The 26,617-nt window shown below is 42.5% G+C and overlaps 1 protein-coding gene across 1 annotated transcript in view; it reads right to left on the bottom strand.

The window, feature by feature from the left end:
* The window catches only part of LOC133477890 (cytosolic carboxypeptidase 4), a 64,354-nt gene that overhangs the window by 17,769 nt on the left and 19,968 nt on the right, over positions 1-26,617 (bottom strand). Inside the window, exons 9-19 of the mRNA XM_061773219.1 lie at positions 26,285-26,355; positions 22,783-22,899; positions 20,741-20,906; positions 19,811-19,901; positions 18,940-19,206; positions 15,895-15,975; positions 15,637-15,726; positions 13,455-13,603; positions 9,350-9,437; positions 5,031-5,163; positions 4,669-4,822 (exon numbers count right to left, since the gene is read on the bottom strand). Of these exons, the coding sequence (XP_061629203.1) occupies positions 4,669-4,822; positions 5,031-5,163; positions 9,350-9,437; positions 13,455-13,603; positions 15,637-15,726; positions 15,895-15,975; positions 18,940-19,206; positions 19,811-19,901; positions 20,741-20,906; positions 22,783-22,899; positions 26,285-26,355 (1,407 nt within the window). The remainder of the gene's footprint in view (positions 1-4,668; positions 4,823-5,030; positions 5,164-9,349; positions 9,438-13,454; positions 13,604-15,636; positions 15,727-15,894; positions 15,976-18,939; positions 19,207-19,810; positions 19,902-20,740; positions 20,907-22,782; positions 22,900-26,284; positions 26,356-26,617) is intronic.

Raw genomic sequence — 26,617 nt, 5'->3', positions numbered from 1 at the left:
AGTGTGGCTGCTGAAAATACAGAGCAGTTAAATAAAAAAAGACAGCAGTTGACTTGTTTTCTTCAAGAGAAGGCTAAAGGAGCTCTGGTCCGGTCACGTTTTACCCAACTGAGGGACATCGATGCACCCACCTCCTTCTTTTTTAACCTGGAGAGATCTTTTGGACAGAGGAAACAAATGGTGTGCCTTCAGCGGCCTGATGGGACGCCGACTTCAGATTTTGCAGAAATGAGAAGGCTAGCGGTGTCTTTCTACTCAAACCTGTTTGAGGCAGAAAGGTGCGATGGAAAGGCTACAGAGACACTACTTCAGGGTGTCCCTCAGCTGGGATCTGATGTACAAGATGTCCTGGGTTCTGACATTACTCTGAAGGAATTGACGACTGTGGTGACCCAGTTGACCTCTGGTAAGGCTCCAGGTTTGGATGGAATACCAGCAGATTTCTATAAAAACTTCTGGAATATAATTGGGATTGACTTGTTGGAGGTTTTCAAGGACTCCTTTGGGAGAGGGACTCTTCCAGCTTCCTGTCAGCGTGCGGTGATCTCTCTTCTGCCAAAAAAGGGGGATTTAACTTTGCTCAAGAATTGGAGACCTGTTGCCTTACTATGTACGGACTATAAAATTTTATCCAGTTTTGGCAAATAGACTAAAAGTTTATATGGACATTGTAATTGGTGAAGACCAGTCGTACTGCATCCCTGGCAGATTTTTGTTGGACAATTTATTTTTAATGAGAGATATTTTTGATGCGGCACGGTGGCCGACTGGTTAGAGCATCAGCCTAACAGTTCTGAGGACCCGGGTTCAATCCCCGGCCCCGCCTGTGTGGAGTTTGCATGTTCTCCCCGTGCCTGTGTGGGTTTTCTCCGGGTACTCCGGTTTCCTCCCACATCCCAAAAACATGCATTAATTGGCGACTCTAAATTACCCGTAGGTGTAACTGTGAGTGCGAATGGTTGTTTGTTTGTATGTGCCCTGCGATTGGCTGGCAACCAGTTCAGGGTGTACCCCGCCTCCTGCCCGATGACAGCTGGGATAGGCTCCAGCACGCCCGCGACCCTAGTGAGGAGAAGCGGCTCAGAAAATGGATGGATGGATATTTTTGATGTGTGCAAGGCATACGGTGTTGATGTAGGCATTATTTCTATTGATCAGGAAAAAGCATTTGATCGGGTGGATCATTCTTTCTTATTTTCCACATTGCGCGCATTTGGAGTTGGGGAGCATTTTGTATCATGGGTGAGACTCCTGTATGAGAGTGCATGTTGTGTAGTTGGGGGAGGACTGAGCAGACCAGTCGTGGTCGGGAGAGGGATTAGACAAGGCTGTCCTATTTCGGGACTATTGTATAGTTTTGCTATCGAGCCTCTCCTATTGAGACTTAGGAAAACTTTGAAAGGTCTATGTCTGCCAGAGATGACTTATAGCCTTCCCATAGTCGTGTCAGCCTATGCTGATGACATTACTGTAATGGTCCAGGGACATGGGGACATAGAGGCACTGAGAGAAAGTCTAACGCTGTATGAAAAGGCTTCCTCAGCTAAGGTAAATTGGGAAAAGAGTGAGGCATGCTGGGTTGGTAATTCAACACAGGCGACTGCGTATGGTCTCCCTGGTGGCCTTTCATGGGGAAATAGTGGGTTTACTCTGATTGTAAAGAATCTCGTCACCTCTCTTTTGTGGCACAGACTTCAGGTGTTAGCACCCCCACCAGGACTGATTAAACAGCTACAGAAGATGCTGTTGGACTTTTTCTGGTCTGGTCATCACTGGATGAGAGCGTCAGTCCTGTATCTCCCTGTGACAGAACACTTATAGACATTGCCTCCAGAATGGCTGGCTTTCGTTTACAGACGGCACAGAGGCTGTTGTACAGAAACTCAATCTGCTGGTCAGCCGTCGCTCGTCTGCTGCTCCGGAGGGCCGGACGGCTAGGTTATGACAAACATCTGTTTCTGCTGTCCTCTAGCTCCGGTTTGGATGGACTGTCACCTTTTTACAGCTCTGTCCTTGATGCTTGGCAGACTTTGGACTTTACTCGAGCCTCTGCAGAGCCTGGATTGTGGTTGTTTGAAGAGCCACTATTCAATATAGCCACTATTTCTACCTTTGAGTGCCTTTTTGTCTGACACAATGAGAAGCGCTTTCAGGGAGGCAGGGATTGTGAAGATGGGACACCTAATGAGGATATCCCCAGAGACACTGGCTGAGAAGACTGGTGTCCACTCCAACCGGGTTCTACAGGGTCTGGTGAAGGAGGTGTGGCAGTCGCTGTCAGAAAAACACCGGGACTTTATACGGAACAGTGATTTAGCTCACCAGTGGAGTGAGGGGGCTGAGTACATTTTTCCTCCTCTTGGCGTGATTCCTGCTGGTGGGGAATGGAGGGAGCAATGTGGAATCGTACTGTCCCTAAAAACTCCAAAACTTGGGAACTTCAGCTCTTGTAGTGGAAAGCGGCTGTATGAGAGTTGTGTAAAGGTGCTGAACAATGGATCGCTCACTGGAGTCAGAGAGTCGAGGTGGACAGAGGTGTTGGGTTCGGAATTTTCCCCAAAAGAAAGCTGGTGGGTCCTGTATAAACCTCCTGTTGAAAAACGGATGGGTGACATCCAATGGAGGATTATACATGGAATAATAGCTACGAACAGATACAGAGCTCACTTTGACCCTAGCACTGGGGAAGGTTGTCCATTTTGTTTACACCCAGAGACATTGGACCACTAAGTGCTTCTATGTCCCCGGTTGGCTGTTTTCTATAAAATGTTAAAGGAGTGGGTGGAGGGGTTGGGAGAGGTTTTCTCTTTCCATCTTTTTATTTTTGGACCAACGTATTCCAGAAAAAGAAAGAAAACTGTGGTGTTAATGAATTTTATGTTTGCAAGTGCTAAATTGGCTATATGGAAAAGTAGGAAATACAAGATTGTTGGAGCTAGTTGGACTGATCCGCTTTACTGTTTGAGAGGGTTGGTGGCAGCCTGTTTAAGGGTGGAGCACACCTTTTATACGGTTACCAATAATCTGGATGATTTTGTGGATCGGTGGGCTATTGGGAATGTTTTGTGTTCAGTAGATGAATATGGATCACTGGTGTTGAATTTTTTATTTTAATTTTATTTATTTTGTGTACATTTTCATTTGTTTTTGTTTTGTTTAATTATGTTTCTGGTAATATCTTTTTCATGTTTTTAAAGTAAATGCATATTGGAATCTTTTTTTGTCAAAAGGTATGCTAAATAAAGTTTCTTGAAAAAGTCAAAAAGTCTTCTTCTTCTTCTTCTTCTTCTTCTTCTTCTTCTTCTGTGGTTTCATTCCCCGACTGTCCATTTACATCCACATACACTTCAAGAGGGTCAATTCTCGCCGCGCAAATTTGCTTCATTCATACTTACCAGTGATTACATTCCCCCCAGGCTAACACCCACGCCGCACTGCAAACGCTGGCTGACTAGGTAAATGAATTTGAGAAAAGGCGCCCAGATTAGCACCTCATTATTCTTGGGGACTTTAACAAAGCAAAACTCTACCACAACTGTCCCACCAGGGAAAACAACATTCTCCATCACTGCTACAGATCCTTTCCAAAAAAACATTATGCCACGAAAAGGTTTATTTATGTCCATAATTCCATTAAAAAGTTAAACTTTCATAGATTATAGATTCAGGGCCCACAATTTAAACAATTTCAAGTATTCATTTGTTTATTTTTACATCATTTAGGATTCTAGCTCATAAACCCCACAAAATCAGGAATTAAAAAAAGTGTGAATACTGTGAAGAAATCACCATTTACTTCTCAATGTTTGGAGGAAAAAAAGAACAATTAGGGTCACATTAAATCAATCAAAAAATGCTACTTTCAAAACTATATGTTAATCTTCAATACTTGGCTGGGAATCCCTTTGCTTTAATCATTGCATAAAACAAGGGCATGCAAAATCCTCTTGGACCCTCCACATCCTGGTCACCACCTATTCCAGCTCCTTCCTTCAGGGAGGTGCGATCAAACCATACAAACTAAAACCAGCAGACATTTCAATAGCTTCTTCCCTTTTGCCATTAACCTCTTAAATAATTAACTTAGAATTTCATTGCAACATGCTGCCAATTTTGCACATCTTTGTCGGGACACCTACATTATTCGTACACTCACTGTTTTATGACCCTGCACTATTTGCATACTGTTGTTGATTACTACTGGCCACTGATGTGTTTGAGAACTCTCTGCACTATTTACACAATTGCCATTGTACCAGATCGTTACGCTAATAGTCACTTTAACCTGCTCTAATTTGCACCATTATCATTATATCAGCATCACCACACTATTTGTACATTTTCATTGCTATAACTGCAGCTATCCTTTTCCCTTCAGTTTTGCCATCTCAATGTGGGTAGATGGTGAAACTGGTGGTCTGTTAAAGGTGCTCCCTGCCTCACATCAGGCTCCAGCAGCATCTTCAAAATGTATTTACATTATTATGTTTCACACTAATGATCTTTTTTGGATGGAATCATTTTTCTTTTTTACTTATTTAGAAGAGTAAATGAGTAGGAAATAGTGTTTAAAAATTGATTTTATGAGACCAAGCAAAAAAATAAATAAAAATTTAAAACTGTAACAAAAACATGTATTTGGGAGCCAAATTTGAGATTAGTACTCACGCAGCTGATGAATATCTTTATAGCACTTGCTGGGAGGACATGCAGTGATGGTAACAACTGGGCAGGAGTTTCCAGCTAGAGTAGGACAAAGAACCTGCTGCCGGAAAAACACCTTGGCAGGATCAACTGATCTATGCAGCAAATTCAGATGAGTCTGATGAACAAAATAGGAATGTGTAAGTTATGATTAAAAAAAAAGACAAAATTTAGCACTGTGGAGGAAGAAGCTTTCAGCCAGCTTCAAGCTCCTTTTTATTGATTGAACTGCACAATCAGCAAAGGAAACCATAACAACTGTCCAGCTAACATATTTGAAAATAATATTAAGACACAAAAATAGAGAGATAAATTAATTCACTGACCCTGAGAGCAGAGTAAGTGTAAGGGTAATGGTAGGCCAGGTAACAGACATCCTCATCGTATTTGAAGGTGATGGTGAATGTCAGTGTATAAAATGTAGTCCTCTGACTGCCACGAACTGGACAGAAGTAGTTTCTGTAGGATTCAATGAAGAAACAGTGGATGAAGTCATGTGTGGAAAAATGAATTGACTCATGTTTATTCGTATGTAGCAATGAGCTAAAATTCTTGTCATATTTCTGATGGCAATTCATGCCAGTTTGGGCCCTGAACACACATCTGTTCTCAATGTTCTCATGTTCTCAATTTCTACATCTACTGTTTGTTCTTCCATATGCTGGTATAGTATTGCAATAAGGAAAAAATGGAGGATAAATTTGGAGGGTCGACTGCATCTGAATCAGTTGGTATGAAGAGAGTAAAAGGCATGCTTTGAAGAATCGTGCATGTATTCTTTTTCAAACTCATATAATTATGTTTTAATTTGTAGTTGAATCAACAAAGATATGTTCCAACACATTGAATAGAATGTTAGTAGGAAAGTTTTTATTTATTTACTTATTTTTAAACCTCCGCGGCACAGTGGACGACTGGTTAGAGCGTCTGCCTCACAGTTCCGAGGACCGGGGTTCAGTCCCCGGCACCGCCTGTGTGAAGTTTGCATGTTCTCCCTGTGCCTGCGTGGATTTTCTCCAGGCACTCCGGTTTCCTCCCACATCCCAAAAACATGCATGGTAGGTTCATTGAAGGTTTGGTCACATGATGTTCCGCATAAAGCGGATTCCATGCTCTAAATTGCCCGTAAGTGTGAATGTGAGTGCGAATGGTTGTTTGTTTCTATGTGCCCTGCGATTGGCTGGCAACCAGTTCAGGGTGTACCCCGCCTCCTGCCGATGATAGCCGGGATAGCCTCCAGCATTCCCGTGACCCTTGTGAGGATGAAGCGGTGCTAAAAATGGATGGATGGATTTTTAAACCTGTCCTGTTCAGCTGCATGTCCTTGCAGAATGGTGAATCTGTATGCCTTTTGTGCTGGAACAGTTTAGCTGTGCAACAGGGGAGTTTAAAATACTCTCTCTGCTTATTTGTATTATTATTTTTTTAAATTATTATTCTGATGTATATTGAAAATGCAACTGGACAGAAAAGGGTTTTAGGGGACAGACAGTGTGCACAATGGGAATAGGGGTGCGAACTACACCACAAACAATAGTGAGACTGTCTAGATATTTGAGCACAAGTAATATTACAACACTTAAATCGTGTTACTATTTATGGATGGGGCGGGGGCACCTGGTGAGGACATGCAATAACTAACCAAGAGAACAAGATGAGCGAGGACAGGAAAGGACAGGACAGGATGTGGGAAATGAGTAAAGCAGTGCTACTGACGAGTGGTGTGGTGGGATTCTTTTTTAGTGTCTAAACACCTGTAAGAACCTGAGTTGATATGTTAGTATAACCTGTGTTATTATTAGTGGTCCCAGCACAAGCAATTAAACCCTGTATCGTGTCTATCAAACTTATTAGTGAATGAACACCATCTCACATGCATGTTAGTCAACTGGTGTCTGGAGTTGCTGAGGCGGCACAATGAGGAAGGGTCAGCTCCCTCCACCCACAATTGGCGGGCCAAGCCAACGAGCCCGTCCAGCATCAGGGGGCCCAACCAGGGGGTTGACACCAACCACCCCCCCCCCCCACCCAATACCCAGGGAAACTAAGCATCCCGACCAGTCCCAAAGGGAGGGGCACAGGCACCAGACCACCGCCCCCCCCCTGCCCAACCCCCCCAGCCAGAACGCCCCACTGCATCCACCACCCCCAAAGAGCACAGGGGCCCCAGCCACCAACAGGGCCCAATGCAGGAGCCAGCCACCATCCAAAAACAGTCATAGCCTGCCCAAAGCGAGCCCATGTTAAGCGCCTTTTATTAAGGAATGCTGGACCCAAAGGAGGGGAAGGAGGGGCGGACCCCCACTCCTCTGTGGCCCGACAACCAAGGGGTGAGACACAGCCCCAAGGAGCCAAGCCAAGAGAAATGTGAGAACCCACCACCCACCCTATTACTATAGTCACCAGGGGTCTCATGTACAAAAGGTATGTATGCACAAAAACGTGGTGTACGTTCTTTTTCACGGAAAAGTTCAGTTGTATCAAGTGTGAATTGACCGTGGAAATGCGCAGTGCCTCAGGCCAACTTCATGGGTGGCGTACGCACGTTTCTACAGCTGTTGGTCCTTTGGCGACACTTAGAGGTGATGCTGGGCAACTGTTATAATACATCTGCACATCAGAGACACATGAACAATTAGCACTGATGAAGAATTATTGCCCGGCAAGATATGATTTCAACAATGTAAACGAGGCGACGCTGATATTTGTGAGGACACATATTAATTGGTCAAGGCAATCATTTATGCTGCCGATTGCCGTCACAATCTCTTCTTGTGACTCTAGCACAGCATGGGTGAGGACACTCCCAGTTGGGCGGGCAGCAGCAGCGTATTGTTGGAGCGTATTTGCGTCGGAGATGCTGGGCATGCCGGAGGAGACACCAGGAACGGTGGACGAATCCTCCACGTTTGTGACACCAGAGAAACCGGGGACGGTGGACAAATCCCCCGAACATGTAGCACGTGGCTGCGACTGCGTGTCCTCTCCTGTGTATTAAACTAATAAATTGAGCAATCAAACAGGAGTCAAAGTTTTTTATATCTTCTTTGATATGCTGACATGCTTCTATTTGAATTCAAAAGATTTATTACAAATACCATACATACAACATTTATGCATTAAAATTGGAGGACCAGACTGGAAATCAACATAGATGTGCCAGCACCCAGCCCGGCATCCGCTCCAACATGCCCAGTGGCAGTCCCCCAGGGGATCCCGAATGAGATGGAAATGTGCCCAATGTCCTAAGTATGTACAGTGAGTACTAAAAATGTGCAGAATGTGTGAAGTAAGAGGCTAGGCTTTTGCGGGTCCAGCCCGGCACGACCCGACCGGCTAGCAGACCACAGAGAAAAGGGGGGGGAGTCCCCCCCCCCCACCCCTGAAGGCGGGCCCGTCCAAGGCAGGAGGCGCTGACACCCTACCATAAGCCTCAAGTCAGCCGGGGACCCCACACAGCCCGAGGGAGAGAGGGGTGACGACCACGGCAGAGTGCGCCCCGGGGAGAAGGAGGTGGACACACGCAGAGGACGCAGCAGCACGGCAAGCCCCCACCCGGAGACCAGGACGAGACCTCCAGAGTGGGGCCAACGGGCACCACCCAGGCACCCCGGGACGGGAAAACAGCCCCAGGATCAGCATCCCCCAGGAGTGGAACACTGACACAACCATACCCAAGCGCAGGCGGGGGGAACAGACCCAGCATCCCCAGCGGCCCACATTGCAGATCCAGAAGGATAGGGGTTCAAGTGCATGCAAGTGACCTCATGGTATGCACAGGGGTCTCAAATGAGAAGATGTGATTTTGTCACATTACATTACATTTACATTACACATGACATTACATTACATGTCTTTCCCAGGCAAACAGAATCAAGGTTCACCATTGAATGAAAATTAAGTGACAAACCTTTCTTAAAGTTATCTATTTGCTTAATTATGTTTGGCAGAGATATTTTCTAGTGTTATATACACTATGACAAGATTTGGTTATTGGTTAAATTTGATAGCTTGTTTATCTTACCAGTTTAACAATATTGTTTTTTTTAGCGATTGCGAGAATTCCAAGTATTGGTTGCGCATGTTTATTTGGAAGAGCTATAACTATTAATTCACCCAGCAGACAACGATTAGGAGAAATCGGAGTCCTACAGTTCAAAAGTGAGGAAAGTTAACAAGTGACCAGAAGCGCTGTACAGGTGTACAATGCCAAAGAGCATGAAAATAAGTGTCTGGAGTGTTTTCAGTACAATGAGTGCACGTTTGATTTGGAATAGCCCCTTTTATGCACACTATATTGCGTAACGTGTGATGTATATCGTACATTGAAATGGATTAGCTGTAAATTACTGTTGTTTTTTTTTTTTTTTTTTTTTTTGTCATTGAGAATGTATTTTTATAGATTTGTGCCCAATAGTTGTTGTCAGTACACACTGAGAGATCTTTTTTCCAATTTTGCGATTGGTAAGTGAATTGAATTAGTACTTGAGATTAATTTGTATACTTTTGAAAGGAGTTTTTTTTTTTTTTTTTCGTGGAAGTAGTTACACTATTTTTTTTTTTTTTTAAAAGTGTTCACGTGTGTTGAGAATCTTTGAATAAGTAGTTGAATAAAGTTGAATAAATCTGAGTAATGCAGTCTTACCTGAAATAACAAATTTCTGTCCCAGACCGGAGCCAATGGGGTTTACCGTTTAATGCATCCCGTACTGAATAAAGCACTGGCTGCATTCCTGTAGTACACAAATGCACACAAATAATTCAGGAAATGCAACACCAATTTGTGCTTGATGCAACAGCAAATAGAGGTTGAAAAGAAACCATTTGGCTTCTAGACGTAGAAAAGTGGAAACACATGGAAGGTCACCTGGACAGCACTTCCACCTATTGCGAGTGTTGCCAACACCTGAACCGGTATGCATGCAAGTCAGAATGCCACAGAACGTGCAAATGCTAACGTTTCGGGCTTACCTGCAACGGACTATATTCCTGCAAATGTAAGGATTAGGTCAAATTCAAATTCATCTGCATGACAAAAGTAGGTCGACCTGGTCATGGATCAATTAAATTAAAGGACCAATGAGACCAGCTCATTGTTGAGGGTCGGTGATGACTCGGGAGGGAACAGTCCATTAGTGAGCACTGTTCAACTCTTTGCACTCTTCAGTGACAAAAAAATTGACAGTACCGGTGCCTTTTTTTTTTATTCCTGGATGCAATCTATCAATGTTCCGAAAATGTGCTAATAAGTTTCACATTCAAATAGTAATCTTTTTAATAATCTCTCTTTTTTTTTTTTTTAGTAATCAAGTAAACTATATTTTCGCTTGGTTAAAGAGCTTCTTTTTTTTTTTTTTTTGCTTGGTTAAAGAGCAATTGGCGGCACGGTGCACGACTGGTTAGAGCGTCTGCCCCACAGTTCTGAGGACCGGGGTTCAATCCCCGGCCCCGCCTGTGTGGAGTTTGCATGTTCTCCACGTGCCTGCGCGGGTTTTCTCCGGGCACTCCGGTTTCCTCCCACATCCCAAAAACATGAATGCTAGGTTAATTGACAACTCTAAATTGCCCGTAGGTGTGAATGTGAGTGCGGATGGTTGTTGTCCTGCGATTGGCTGGCAACCAGTTCAGGGTATACCCCGCCTCCTGCCCGATGATAGCTGGGATAGGCTCTAGTGAGGAGAGGCGGCTCAGAAATTGGATGGATGGATAGAATAATAGTAAAACAACAACCTTGACAACAAAGAATAGAAAATTCAAAATAGTAGTCTTGTTATTGTCAGATGGCACCTTACCCAGGCAAATGAATCAAGAGTCGAGCTTTAGCATGTTGAGGAAAGGTGACCAGCTATCTACGTATATCTGTAATTGATTTTTTTGTTCTGCTGATATTTTTTCTAACGCGATATATTCTATGATGAGATTTAGCCACTGATTGATGTCAATAGCTTGTTTGTTTTTCCACTTTAATAGAATTGTTTTCTTAGCGGTAACTAACGCGACGCGTAATGATTGTAAATATTTATTAGGCAGGTCAATTATGCTTAAGTCGCCAAGTATCTTGGGGAAAGTGGAATCCTGAAATTCAAAATGTAAGAGGGTTTGTGTGTAACCGAAGACCAAAAGCATTGAATTGGTGTGCATTCCCATATAGCATGAAAATAGGTGTCTGGGGTATTTTTGGTGCATTGCGTGCATATATTCGATGGAGAAAAGCCCATTTTATGCATAGTGTACTGAGTAAAGTGGAGTTATATGGGTCACTTTATATTGTATAAGATGTAAATTTGTGTTTTTTGTCATTCTAAACGTATTGTTACAAATCTGTATCCAGTAGCTACGGTCAGCAGACATGGAAAGGTCTTCTTCCCATTTGGAGATTGGTCAGTGCATTGATTTAGTACATGAAATTAATTTATAATCTTTTGAGAGATTTCTTTTACTTTGGGGGAGAAGCTTCACTATTTGCTTGACAAACTCCAGCAGTTCGAGGGTGCTCTGGAGTGTTAGTATTCTTTTGTTTATTGCTGCCTTTAATTTATTGCATTGAAGAAAGTTTCTGCCTATTATTTGGAATTCTTGGAATAGTCCTAAAAACATTATTGGTAAATAGTTGTAGGTGGTCAATTTCATGTTGTTCCCATGTACTAAAATGAAGGGGTATATTATTAATTTCGAAATTTGGATTATGACAGATTTGGTAGCGCATACTGGGAGCTAATTGAGATCCTGTAGATTCTATACTTTGCCAATAATACAAATAATAATCAAAATATTTTATTGCATACATGATGTCCTGGTCAATCTATCCATCCATCCATTTTCTGAGCCGCTTCTCCTCACTAGGGTCACGGGCGTGCTGGAGCCTATCCCAGCTATCATTGGGCAGGAGGCGGGGTACACCCTGAACTGGTTGCCAGCCAATCGTCAATTAACCTACCATGCATGTTTTGGGGATGTGGGAGGAACCCGGAGTGCCCGGAGAAAACCCACACAGGCACGGGGAGAACATGCAAAGTCCACACAGGCGGGGCCGGGGATTGAACCCCGGTCCTCAGAACTGTGAGGCTGATGTTCTAACCAGTCGTCCACTGTGCCGCTCAATCTATCATCCATCCATCCATTTTCTGAGCCGCTTCTCCTCACTAGGGTCGCGGGCGTGCTGGTTGCCAGCCAATCGCAGGGCACATAGGAACAAACAACCATTCGCACTCACAGTCACACCTACGGGCAATTTAGAGTCTCCAATTAATGCATGTTTTTGGGATGTGGGAGGAAACCGGAGTGCCCGGAGAAAACCCACGCAGGCACGGGGAGAACATGCAAACTCCACACAGGCGGGGCCGGGGATTGAACCCGGGTCCTCAGAACTGTGAGGCTGACGCTCTAACCAGTCGTCCACCGTGCCGCCTCAATCTATCATATAAATTTCATTATCTTTTGATAGCAATTGTAAAAAGAAGCTCGTAAGGTTTACAGTTGAATATTTAGCTTTACTACAGTCCAAAAAAACCTACTTTTTGACTCCAAGATCATCCAAAGTGATCAAATGGTGAGATTCTGTGGTTGAACATCCCATTTCCGCATGGTGGCCATCTTGAATTTCAAGTGGCCTGGACGGTTTCTTAAAAGAGTAGTGTCCAAGGAGTATTAGTGCTGAGTTTTGTGCTTGTATCACAAATTTGAAAGATTGTTCCAGTTATCTGCTGCACCATTATCGCAAGTCTCAAAATAGTCTGTCGGTGTGAATGTCAGTCCAAATGGTTGTCTGCACAGCGACTGACTGGCAATATGTCCAGGGATAATATCCTGCCTCTTGTCTAAAATCAGATGGGACAGACATGTTCGTTTGTTACAAGCACACCCGAGCCTGGCACAAGCTCCACGAAACACATACACCTAGCACCAATCACCACTGAAGTACTGTATAGATTATGTTCATTAAAATCACTTTGTATAAGCTTTATACGCGTTATCTTTCTATATATCGTTAAAAGCTGAGAGCGCAACCAAACAGGAGACTTGCAGCTTACGTGGTCTTTCATCTATTTGGGCATAGTGATTTCCAAACATAGAGCGCATGCATACACCATACAGCAGTGATGAATGCAAAGTCATTGTCATGAATATGTCCTGAAAGAAAATGCAAAAAAAAAATGCAGTTTGGACTAATTGGGTTTTCATTGGACAATATATCGATGGCAACATTGTAAAATATTGCATAATCGCCGATATGCATTATTGTTATCAATGTTACATACTCTTGCCTACCATGCAGATCGGTAATGACAGAGTGCTGACGTTTGTAAGCAATACTGTAAATCCGATCTGATCCCGTACAAATTACAATGCGGACAGTTATGTTTCAGAATCCCTTATGAGTGACAGAATGGATTTGCCTACAGGGTGAACAAGGTCTTCTGGAGCTTAAATATCTGCAAATCATGTTAAAAAGTAAAAGTGTTATAATTAAATGAGGAATAATTTGACCAGAAAGTGATAAACTAAAGAAACAATGATTCGTAACCCAAGAGTCACACATGAGGTCAAATTGAAATAGATAAATGTTGTCTCTAATTTCATTCCCCCGTTTTTGTTTTAAGGTTGTTGTTTTTTTGAAAGTGGAAAAAGAACAAGGGTTTATTTGTTTAGCTAAATCATAATTCAAAGAGTTATTTGTCCTTTCTTAGCAATCTACCTGGTACAATTTAGGAGATTCTTACTGTTAGTGTTTGCATCACAACTGTTCTCACCATAGTTGAACTGGCTGTTGCTCTTCTCACAGTTGATGATATTGAAGCGGTAGGGAACGTCAGGCACCATGTTACTGACTTCAAAATAAAACCACTGACTGTGCTGCGAACAGTTGGCGTCGGCATTCAATATTAGGTCATACTCATAGCTACAGAGGAGAAGAGGACAAATCACCACAAATAATAGACAATACATCAATATAAAAAATAAATCCATCAATATAGTTATATTTCCAATAATTTCACAAATTAAATAAAAATGAGAGTGCATTGACAAATTATTATTATTATTATTATTATTGCGACTACTGCGATTGGCTGGCAACCAGTTCAGGGTGTACCCAACCTCTCGCCCAAAGATAGCTGGGTTAGGCTCCAGCACGCCTGCGACCCTAGTGAGGATAAGCGGTACAGAAAATGGATCGATAATAATAATAACAATAACAATAATAATATCGTAAAAGAGACTTTCACAAAGTTTTTCTCTTTTTTTCTTTCTTTTTTTTCAGCCCCATAGCTTACCGATGCTTATTCAACAATCAACAAGCTAATTGATTCCGATGATCTGGAGCAGGGTCCCCGACCACCTTAGTCGCACAAACAGACTTAATAAAAAATATTTTATTGAGTTGATCAAAGAGACACTGTGAGCTGGTACTACTAATATAGCGTTTTAGCCGTTTTATTAATTGGCAGAGAATATCAGCGCTAGCTGACTTTTTTTTGACCATTTTGTAAAATTATGCACATTGACAACGGCAAGGAGAGACTCATCTTCAAATATTGTGCCAAAAGACAAGCCTTTGGAATGTCCATCCATCCATCCATCCATTTTCTGAGCCGCTTCTCCTCACTAGGGTCGCGGGCGTGCTGGAGCCTATCCCAGCTGTCATCGGGCAGAAGGCGGGGTACACCCTGAACTGGTTGCCAGCCAATCGCAGGGCACATAGAAACTAACAACCATTCACACTCACAGTCATGCCTACGGGCAATTTAGAGTCTCCAATTAATGCATGTTTTTGGGATGTGGGAGGAAACCGGAGTGCCCGGAGAAAACCCACGCAGGCACGGGGAGAACATGCAAACTCCACACAGGCGGGGACGGGGATTGAACCCCGCACCTCAGAACTGTGAGGCTGACGCTCTAACCAGTCGGCCACCGTGCCGCCCGCCTTTGGAATGTTTAAAACAAAACAAAAAAATATCTCAAGATCGGATTGGCTCCATGAAGATAAACAAGTGTAGGGCTCCCATTAATTACAACAGTTACAGTCATCATAATGGTATAATGATGAGTTGTATACAGCATATAATAATTTGTTTTTATTTGTTTCTATGTTCCATCAAAATATGTCTTCGTTCATCCGCTATGTGATGCAAAAAAGGCTGAGGACCACTGAGGTAGGCGCGCCGCCTTTTTTATGGATAGACCTCCAAACATGCATTGAGTCATAAGCACACTATTCTGATTAAATTCCCCCTAAAGTAATTTTCGTCTTTTGTTTCGAAATAGGCGGCACGGTGGACAACTGGCTAGCACATCTGCCTCACAGTTGTGAGGACCGGGGTTCGATCCCCGGCCCCGCCTGTGTGGAGTTTGAACGTTCTCCGCGTGGCTGCGTGGGTTTTCTCCGGGTACTCCAGTTTCCTCCCACATCCCAAAAACATGCATGGTACGTTCATTGAAGACTCTAAATTGCCCGTAGGTGTGGATGTGAGTGCGAATGGTGGTTTGTTTATATGTGCCCTGCAATTGGCTGGCGACCATTTCAGGGTGTACCCCGCCTCTCGCCCGAAGATAGCTGGTATAGGCTCCAGCACGCCCGTGACCCGCGTGAGGATAAGCGGTGCAGAAAATGGATGGATGGATGTTTTGAAATACATTAAATATGTTTGAAGGTAAGCACTGAAAATGTGCAGATTGAGAACAATATCGTACCGAACTGTTGAGATATAGCCTAAAATACGTTTTTACCATCTCAGCTACCTGAATCTTTTTGGGTGGGGCTAAAAACTAGCCCTGTGACAAAAGCTGGCTGGGGCATAGACTTTCTGGCATGAGGCCCTCCCCCATTGTATAAACACCAAGCACCAAGCGTCTGATTGTAATGATGAGACATACTTTTGGATGATGTTCTCTTTAGCATTTTCAAACTCATTACCATTGCAAATGTGGGCGTACCTGCGAACCTGAATAGCCTTTCTGAGGTTACCACATTCAAAACTGGAAAAGAATCTCAAGGAGTCTGGCTTGTCTGGTGGAAACTGTAAACTAACAGAAATATGATAACATATTGAAGAATTATTTATTTATTTTTTTTACTAAGCATTGAACAACAAATAAATTATTATTTTAAAATGCATTACTTATCAACAAATATTGTGACATACAAGAGTTAAAAATGTACTTCATGTCAGTTTCCATGTGTCATTTACTTACCTGTCGTCTTCCAGGTCGAAGACCACTTGGTTGATGGTATCAGAATTCAAGAAACGTTGGATATCTTCAAGCACTTTCTGCCTGCCAAAACAAGAATTGAAAACCATGAATTAAAGATTAATAAACAACATCCACCTCCCATTAAATATTTGTTTAACAATATAACCAGCCAAATGTAGTTATTATATAAGCACAATGCTATCAGATAGTATATAGCAGAACTTGGCAACATATGGCCCTCTGACCGGCCCGCAGTGCTTATGAAGTCAAAATAAAGTATGTGGTACTTTTATTTTGAAAGTGGTAGCTTTATTTTGATGAGCACACATGTGAACGGTACAAGCAAGCCAGTGTCTTCCATGTTGCCAATTGAGGGGCATACTGTATACTACAGGGATCTCGTTGAATGTGCTTGGTGAATCCCTGTCCATAGACGCAGAGCATTGGTTACGCCCGTATGTGTGTGTTGCTGAAGTGCTTCAACGAGTCATCACCACTAAAAGTATGAGTCCTGTCCTGGTGCTACCCAATCAGAGACAGATTAGGGCGGGTTATCGTTTCATAAATACACAATATTTTCTTGGTTAGCACATCTACCTCACAGTTCTGAGGTAGTGTGGAGTTTGCATGTTCTCCCCTTGCCTATTTGGGTTTTTCCCGGTTTCCTCCCATCGTGGTAGGTTGATTGAAGCCTCTAAATTGTCCGTAGGTGTGAATGTGAGTGTGAATGGTTGTTTGTTTATATGTGGCCTGTCAATCACAGCTGGGATAGGCTCCAGCACGCCCCGACCCTGGTGAGGATAAGCGGTTTGGAAAATGGATGGATGGAAAATAAATTGTCATTGTTGTTGTGAAACCTGGTGCACTGCTCAAGACGTAGCAAGCCGCTGGCAGAACAGCTTTGGCTCCATAGATGCACACACATGAGGCACTATAGCGAAAGTTAACTATTAAGTTCACTAGCCTGTGAGCTAACTAGCTAGCGAGCTAAGGAGCTAAAGAGCTCCCTCTAGCTCGTTTGATCGTGGCGACATAGAGAGGCTAATAACGCGTCCGGACCCAGAAGCAGTCCCGTACATACCCACATCAGAACCAAAAAAGGAAGGTTATGATTCAAGACATAAGGGGTGCTCATATTTTAAGCGGCACAACATATTACAGGCTTTACGGTAGTGATGTACCAATCACATGCGAGATCAGCCACTCCCTTCAGCCGATCAAAACTGTCTCTCGGGCGGTCATCACTGACCGCGCCCAGCCCAGACAGAGACAAGGAGAAACGTAGAAGGAGAGAGAGGGAAAGAGACTCAGCGTTAAAGATGGATAAAGGTCAAAAAAATGACTTATGAAACAAGAGCTCATTTTGGAAGAAACGGAGCTTAAAATGGAACGGCCAGAGTCTTTTTTCTCAGTGGGAACTTCCCTTCTCACTGGGAGCACTATTATGAAACAAAACAAAGGTCCATCCATCAATCCATCCATCCCATCCATCCGTTTTCTGAGCCGCTTATCGTCACAAGGGTGGCGCGCGTGCTGGAGCCTATCCCAGCTATCATTGGGCAGGAGGCGGGGTACACCCTGAACTGGTTGCCAGCCAATCGCAGGGCACACACAAACCAACAACCATTGGCACTCACATTGACACCTACGGGCAATTTAGAGACTTTAATTAACCTACCCTGCGATTGGCTGGCAACCAGTTCAGGGTGTACACCGCCTCCTGCCCGATGATAGCTGGGATAGGCTCCAGTACGCCAGTGACCCTAGTGAGGAGAAGCGGCTCAGAAAATGGATGGATGGATGGATGGAATTAACCTACCTTGCATGTTTTTGGGATGTGGGAGGAAACCGGAGTGCCCGGAGAAAACCCATGCAGGCACGGGGAGAACATGCAAACTCCACACAGGTGGGGCCGGGGATTGAACCCCGGTCCTCAGAACTGTGAGGCAGATGTGCTAACCAGCCATCCACCGTGGTGCCTATTTATTTATTTATTTATTTTAATTTAAAGTAAGGACTGAAGTGAAAACAGTGTAGTTGATAAATTCAGATTGCTTACTTTGATTTGGTATTTGATAACTAACTTTCCGCTGTGCAGGGCATTATTTTCATCGATTACATACAGTTTTTATGAAGTCTCATTGCTATTTCAAATAGATATATATTTATGATCCATTCAGCCATTCCCTCTTCAGCTTTTCCTGTTCGTGGTTGCAAGGAGGTGGAGTCTGTCCCAGCTGACTTGGGGTACCACTGTATGAAACCATTTGCCAGTTTTTCACAGAGCACAAAGAGACAGACAGCCATTCGCATACTGCAAAAAGTCAGCTGAGTGAACCACTGCAACATCAGTGTACATATTGTCTGAAATAAATTGTAACCAAATAAAAATACATCTTCCCTGAACTGTTATCTGTTTTGTGCTAGTTGGGCTACAGTGTCTCTGCCGTGTGCAGATTCGTGCAGCGCATGTAGCGAGGCAGCGGTGAACCGGATGGCTCCGCGGCTAGATTAGCCGGCAGTGGTTCGGCGCAATGGCGTTAGGGCTGCCAACCTCACAGTGGCCGACTACAACGTTGCGGGGCGAGGAGGAGAAGAAAAAAAAAAATCATCCAGGGTGACCGGTGCATTGTGCTGCTGTGGCCGCCCATGGTGCACTCTGAGGCGGCCACTGAATTTCAAAGGCAAAAGGGGGGGAAATTGTACTGGCGTGGCTGCCGTTTTTTCCCCTGGGGGTCAGAGGTTGCCTGCCGCCACAGAGCGCTTCTCTGTGGCCCATGAGAGCGTAGGTACCGCTTGGAACAAGCCGGGAGAGCAGGCACGCATTTGACTGACAGGTGAAAGTTCTGTGGGGTGTTTTTTTTTTTTTTTTTTTTTTTTTTTGCGGACTGAAAGCTGTGATCATCTCAATTCTTCACCATTTTTAAACCTGATTTCATACACGTGGCATTTTTTTTTATTCATTCAAATTTGGCAGGCTCTTCTCTGTGCCGTGTAAAAAAATGTTTTATCCCTTTTCTGGGTCTGTGTTGTGCGTCAAGGTACCTCTGGATGTTGGGCTTGCGTGGTGCCATGGGTTCATTTCCTGGTGGTGGGACCTGACCCCAAAAATCAGGGAAAGCAAGGGTGCTGAACCCTGGAACAGATTTTGTTTTGATGGCTGCAGCACGATACATACTGGGTTCGTGGTAAGGGATGACAACCCCATGAATGTCGATTAAGTTGTCTATTGTGGTAGAGTTGTAAGATTTTCCATTTCCCTCGCCTTTATCGTTCTGCTGATCATTTGTCAGACCTGACTTGGGTTCTCCCCTGGGATGAGAAAACAAGTGGCAAAAGTGACAGGGGTTACAAATAAAGCAGAAGCTACGGTTGCAGTTTAAGGCCCAATGGTGTTGGGTGGAGAGTTTTTGTTGGCAGTGAGGGAATAAAGACGTATTGATCCAAGTACGTGCATCCTTTTATCCTGCCGCTGTATTACATATTTATATTTCCTATATCCACAATTACTGCTGAAATGATGCAAATTTCCCCATTGTGGGACTAATAAAGGTTATCTTATATTACAAGTATTTATTAATCATAATGACTTACAATGTGGACTGGACGCAAAGAGAACTTTGGCCTCCACGACTTGGCACCCGAGCGGCGTAATAAAAAAGCGTGCACTAAGCCGCTGTGTAATTTGTGCAATATTGACGTGACGGTAATGTCAGAGGTAAAAAAAAAAATTCCAATATCCAGAACAATCAGTGTTATGGCCGTAACGTGTCAACGTTCAGTTATTTCCGTAGCAAAATACAGAAGCTACGTAACATTTGGCAGCTCTGCATACATTTAATTATTGATTTTTTTTCTTTGAGATAATAACTAGTCAGAAGCCACACAGAAGAAATTCTAATGACTAACAGCTTACCTTGTCTCTCTAGCCTTGATTCCAACTTCGGAGATGGTGTTAAGGATCCCAGTATGACTGTAGAAATCTTTTGCCTTAAATAGGCTAGCAGCTATACATTGGATGGACAAAATATAGGATAGACATGTTAAGAACATGTTAAGGTAATTAATATTAGGTCATTCAGATTTTTGCTAAAATGCTGTTGTATGCGCAACATATTTTTTTTCAGAAGTCATTTTGACACATCTCGCTCTCTATTATTCCACCCCAAAACATCACTTCGCTGCCTCCTCGCTGGGAAATGGTGGACATCCACCTACCATCTAAAACTCCTTCCGTATTGCACCGCGACATTCCTCAATGAATAAAAGTATTACAATTAGTCCAAGTATTTCTCATCCCCGTTCACCTTTCTCCTTGTGAGATTGGTTGCTGGTGGCCGAAATATGGCTTCATACATGACAAGTCATTAAAGGGTTCAACTTTCATCTCCTTGTGTGGACTTTGCATGTTGTTGCGTTGTTTGAGCATTCAGTGCCAGCACTTACAAACAAGAAGAACTCGCTCGCTCAACCGTTCTAATCAGGGCAGTTGCACCAGTGGGGGCTAGGAGTGTTGCAAGACCCCACTTTTTATGGATGAAAAGTTTTAACAGCACCACTTTCCACACTGTCTCCTGATTAGCAAATAACATAGTGCTGGTCGAACAAACAAATTGAAGCGCGACGCACGAAACAGATCCTTGTAGTACACCTAAATGACACGCCTAACCTCTGTTGACAAGCTTCTTCAAGCGGCCGGCAGCTTGAGAATGTTGCAGTACAACCCGTTCACATCCCACCCATCTTTTTACAGCTTGCTTTGCCTCAGTATCGACCACTAATGCGATAACTGTCTGCCATTGTTTTGTTGGATCTTATGTGCAAAATATTGCAATTACAACTTAACCTGATTTGGTGTGACCTGATGTGCCATTTTCTGTCTCGGCGAAAACATCAGTACTTTTTCCCCCCCTCCTGAAGGAGTGAAGCGGTAAACTGTTGCAATTCCCAGTTTCGTCATCAGAGGAAGATGATGAGGGTGAGCTCCCTTGTGAACTCAAATCCAGCTCCTCCTGGGAGACACAGATGTTTCCTGTTTAGCTCCATAGGTTACATGAAGAAAAATGACATTTTGGTTTTGTTTGTCACGGTTCCTGAAATTAAACATACTAATAGTCAAAATGACTAACATTTTAATCACATACACATTAAATTATTTTTAATAACAAAATGGCAGTCACTGTATATACTTTTTATTTTAAAATTTTTACAAAATTGGTTTGCTTGTTGAATTGCAGGAACTGGACTGAGAATCTTCACTGATATTAAGACTACTGCTCGGTACTAGTTTTCATGATTTTGTTTTTATACACCACCACAAAAGATTGGAAATGTAACAAACAAGGTGTGATGGTCATTTAGTATTTCAACTCTAATTTAAGAGAAAAAACAGCAGCTGAAGGTGACGGCCAGAAAAAGCATCTCTTAGGGAAAAAAAAGTCCAAACATCTTTGTCCATAGGCTCCAGTCTTCAGGCCCTCATTCAAATCAAATCAAATTGATTTATAAAGCACTTTTGATACATTAAAATGCAACACAAAGTGCTATACAAAACTTAAAACAGACAAAAGTATACAATGCAAGAAGTATACCCACCCCTCCGTCCCCCACAATTAAATGCAAAACACACCCACATGAACATGCACACAGCACATATTGATTAACAGTGTATAGACATAGCAAGGCACTGAGGATCCAGGTGAGGAAAGACAAACCCGTGGGAGCCATTCACACCGAGAAGTGCCGCAGCCACAGAGCATGCCGCTGCAAAGACCTCCATGACTCGGGAAGACCATGACGGACTCCCCACATTGTGCGGAGCCCCCCTGCCCCCAGGCCATGAGGGAACTGCAGAATGACATCCCATGAGCAGTCCAAACACATCTCCCAGTGTAGAGGCTCTCATGAGAAGACATTGGATTTCGACTTAAAAGCTCAAGAAGACGAAAAGACAATAGGACAGAATTAAAAAAATGAAGGACAATAAGAAATACAATAAAACAGGATAAACATTTTAAAAGTAATGAAAATATATATGAATAAATAAGTAATAAATAAACTCACTAAATAATTAAGAAATCAGTTAAAAGCTAAGCCGCATAGGTGAGTCTTGAACCTCCTTTTAAAAACATCAACAGACTCTGCGGTCCTGATCCTGCAGGTTCTTCCAAAGGTGTGAGCCACGATGGCTCGATGCAGCCTCTCCGTAAGTTTTTCTTTGAGCCGTTGGCCACAGGCTTTTCGTCCAAGTATTAAAAATGATGGTTATACTCGTCACAATGTCTAAATACATTTCAGTCCTGATAAATGGTAAATGTCATATTATTTGAAAGCTTAAAGCATAGGTGTCAAACTCAAGGCCCGGGGTGCCAGATGCGGCCCGCCACGTCATTTTATGTGGCCCGCGAAAACAAATCATGCTCGTCAACTTGCGTGATTTTTGCTAAAATCTGTACCCAAATTCCAAATTGTCATAATAATAAACAATATTGTGGAGATATTGCATTTTTCTGTTACCAAACCCTTCTTCTACAGTAACTTAAACAATATTTGAACAAACTATTATCCTTGTCTTCTGATTTCAAAACTAGTTATCCCTCCATTTGTTGTGTAATGGTTATAATATGATTTGGTGATTAAACATTTATATGGTTTCACTGTTCTAACGGCCTTCTGAGGGAAATCAGAACTACAATGCGGGCCGAGACAAAAATTTGTTTGACACCCCTGGCTTAAAGTCCTCTCTTTGTTCACATACAGTAATTGTACATTTCAAATCAAGTGTGTTGGTGTACATTATAATCACCAAATCATAAAAACAATATCATTGTCCAAATCCTCCTGGACCTAACTGTATCATGCCAGATGAAAAACTCTTACAAACAGTACCAGGAAGTCATGTGAGAGTTCAGGACAAAGACGGCTGTACTGTGGCAGTAGCTCTTTGGGTCTGTCTAAGGCAGGGCGAAGTAAAAGTTTGTTCAGGTCAGTCTCCAAGTCATCATCCTGCAACAAGAAACACTCTATATTAAATATTGCTCTACCATATATTTGTGCTTCTTGCTATTTACTATTACTATTTAGTATTTACTATTTTTAAATACGGTATCAATTACATTTGCGTACAGGTACTGTCTGTGTTTTTAAAGCATGAAAACAAATACATTTTATGTATGCATTTTAGTGGCATTTAATACCCCCCTGTTAAATGCCACTTTTTTTTTTTTTGTTTCACCAAATGTTGTTGATTTTTAATTTCCCCTGTAGTTCTCTGCTGGATTAAAAAAAAATACTTGGCTGCATTAATTTATTGAGACAACTAATTGTAATTGAATTTAATTGTAATTCCATTACCATCATTTTCACTCATGCCAATGCCATTCTGTAGAGCACAGGTGTCAAACTCAAGGCCCGGGGGCCAAATCTGGCCCGCCAAGTCCCTTCATGTGGCCCGCGAAAGCAAATCATCTGTGCCAACATCCATGATTCTTGCTCAAATTCTCATAAAATAATAACAATGAATAGTATCTTTGAGACATTGTAAGCATTTTCTGTTTACAGTAACTTGAACAATAGTTGAACAAACTATTATCTTTGACTTCTGATTTCAAAACTAGGTATCCATTAATTTGTTGTGTGTATGTAATAATATTATGAGGTGACTAAACATTTATATGGTTTCACAGTCAACGGTCCTCTGAGGGAAAGCGTGATTCCAATGTGGCCCGTGACAAAAATGAGTTTGACACACCTGCTGTAGAGCAATGATCTGCTCACCGGCTCACCTGTCGCCACAACCATTGCCGATAGGTCTACAAACAATAATGTCAATCGCCTTCCTCTACTCTGCCACCCATGCAACCTCACTGACACATGGTTTCCCCGTAAACTCATCCATTACTGGACACGGTACAGCCCAGAGGGCAGAACTCAGAAGGCGCTCGACCACATCCTTATTTCTCAATATATCGGATATCGGAACAGAACCTCATTATCATTGACCGCTGCCGTGAGGACCACCTCCATGCGATCTGACAAAATATCGTCGGCTGAACCACCTGCACTATGTGGTTGTTACTGAGGGAAGGGATAGATACTGGCAAGAACCAGCTGAACACTTACAGTCAGTGGCCAATAACAACAACATGAGCCAGGTCTTTTTGTTTGCTGTGCCAAGCCCGTAATGGCCCACGCATTAAGACAGCCCTAATGAGAGACGGAGGTGATGGAGTGGCTTCCCAGCGACTGGACCAGAGGCATTATGCTTCTGGAAACACAAGGGTGACAGACTCATCTGCAGGAATAACAGAGGCCTCAATCTACTTTATATCCCTACCAAGCTCTTTACCAGGATCTTGCTCACTCCTGCAACTCCCTCCTGCAATCTTCCAGCAATCAGAAGCAGCCGCCGTCCCTAGCAGGCTGCCTTAATGCCCAACCGCTCCACAACGGACTGGATCTCTGCCCTTCGCCGGCTAATAGAGAAGACCCATGAATTCCATAAAGATCACATCTCTATATTGGGTCCAAAAATCTGAAAGCCACCTTTGACATGATATGCCATACCTCACTGGATTATCCTACAGACCCTTGGAGCACTATCCAAGATCGTTGTCCTGCTCAAGCTGCTTTACACCAATGCACTTGTAGCGGACATGCTCCCCGCAACCTGAGGTGTCACAGTGACTCCCCCACGACTTGATAAACTGGTTTCTTCCAAGCAGCCCTACCGTGAGACTACCGCAAGAAGACGCCTACTGGACCCTAAAGTAATTAGCAGGTGCCCTTGAAATCTTGGTTTACAGTCATCAAAGAGTCCTTTTCTTCATTTGAACTGACAGCAGCCAAAAGGGACAGAGCGACAAACGTGCACGTAAGGCGCCACCACTGGCGTTTGAGAGTACTGCATCCCATAAACTTCCATTGAGTTGTTTTTAACTGAAGTTAAAATGTCCGTTTTGATATTTCACAAATAAACAACAGATGATTACAATGTTTAAACTACAACATTCATATATGACAAGTTTACGCTGAGTGTAAATGTATTTGTTTCATAAAAATGATTCTACAGTTAAAAATCGAAATGAAGTGACTGTAAGATGATATGAGAATTTGTGCAAATACATGATAAACAGGAGGGAAATGTTAGATAAATTGTAGAAGTTATCATTTATTTGCTTAGCTTGCATTAGTATAATGGACAATTTTAGATGTCTCGCCTTCAAAAAGAAGACTCAGCATCATCCGATGGAAGGGCGCCTGGACCAAGGACGTGATCGGATGTGGTCGGGTCGTGACAGGTGTTGGTTCAATATTATGTGTTGTGTCTTATTACTTAGAATACTATGTCTGGGAAAAACCCTCTTATTATCAAATATTTTGTGTTGTGTCTTATTGCTTAGAACATTATGATTTGTAAATCCCTCCTATTCAAATAAAAGCAGGAGCGAGGGGGGGGATTGTTTAGAGCGTGTTGAGAGGCTGTGATCTGAACAATCTCCCATACGCCCTCCTCATGAGAAAAAGAAACCAGTGTCTTCATTCCTTTTGTGTCTATTTTTTATAATGTTGGGTAAGATAAATCCAACAGGTGCTTAACCTAATGTCTTTAGTTTAGTGCAGTGGTTCTCAAGCTTTTTACACGAAGTACGACCTAAGAATTTACTTAGCTCTCCAAGTGCCACCCTAATGACCAACATTCAAATACACCAGCGTAAGAGGTCTAAGTGTTCATGAAAAAATGAGACGGAGCTTTTATTCCGAAAAAGTATAGTTACTGTAACATTTTGATGTTTGAACATTAACATTCCACACAAATATAAACCATCCATCCATTTATTTTTACCGCTTATCCTCACTTAGGGCCACGGGGGCTGGAGCCCCCCCCCCCCAAAAAAAAGAAAATAAACAGTACTTAAATAATGACTCAATTAAAATTTATTGCATAGAAAGGTTATACACAATTAGTACATGAATAAATGTTTTAAAACAAAGTTATTCAAGATTAAATGCAAATATTTATTTTTCTTATAAGCTAAATACAACTGAACTGTACTTGGGCAGTGATTATCCTGTGTACCACTAGAGGGAGCCACTAGAGGTACTTGTACCAAAACTGAGAATCACTGGTTTAGTTTAATTCCATAGAATCCTTTCTGTGCATGTTTGTACTTTGTGGCCTATGTCTTTATGTTCAATAATCCAGAATGAAAAAGATCAGTCTTTTTCGAGACTAGTAGCTAAAGGTATTTAATATTTATATTTTTATCTTTACTGTAAAGCAATCAAACTTTTATTTTATTTCTCAGGGGGAAAAATAGGGAGAGTTAGTAAGAAGTTATTTTATTTTTTTTTTCATAAAATCAATTATCATAAATGCCCCTAAACTTACATAGTCTTTACTCTGAGCCTCTTGGTAATCTTCCTCCACCTTATCGCCATCAATCTCACCATTGCTTTCATCTTAAAATTCAAAAGAAAAGTGTGATTGAGGTTGAACTGTATTAAAAGGTGTATGACATAAATGGCACAGATATAAAACGAGAGATTGTTTGAAGAAACAGTTGCTGTGAAAATCTCCATCCAAATCCTGATCATCAACAAAAACATGCAGACAATATACATGATCTCAACAACATATTGAGACTCAGTAAAGTACAACATTAACAACCTTTTACACTATAACTTTGTTTCCAGCTGTTAGAACATTCTTCAAAAATTTAAC

Source organism: Phyllopteryx taeniolatus, chromosome 5 (genome assembly GCF_024500385.1).
Source record: "Phyllopteryx taeniolatus isolate TA_2022b chromosome 5, UOR_Ptae_1.2, whole genome shotgun sequence".
Taxonomy (NCBI): Eukaryota; Metazoa; Chordata; class Actinopteri; order Syngnathiformes; family Syngnathidae; genus Phyllopteryx; species Phyllopteryx taeniolatus.
The sequence above is the reverse complement of the archived record's forward strand: the minus strand, read 5'-3'. Positions and strand labels throughout refer to the sequence as shown.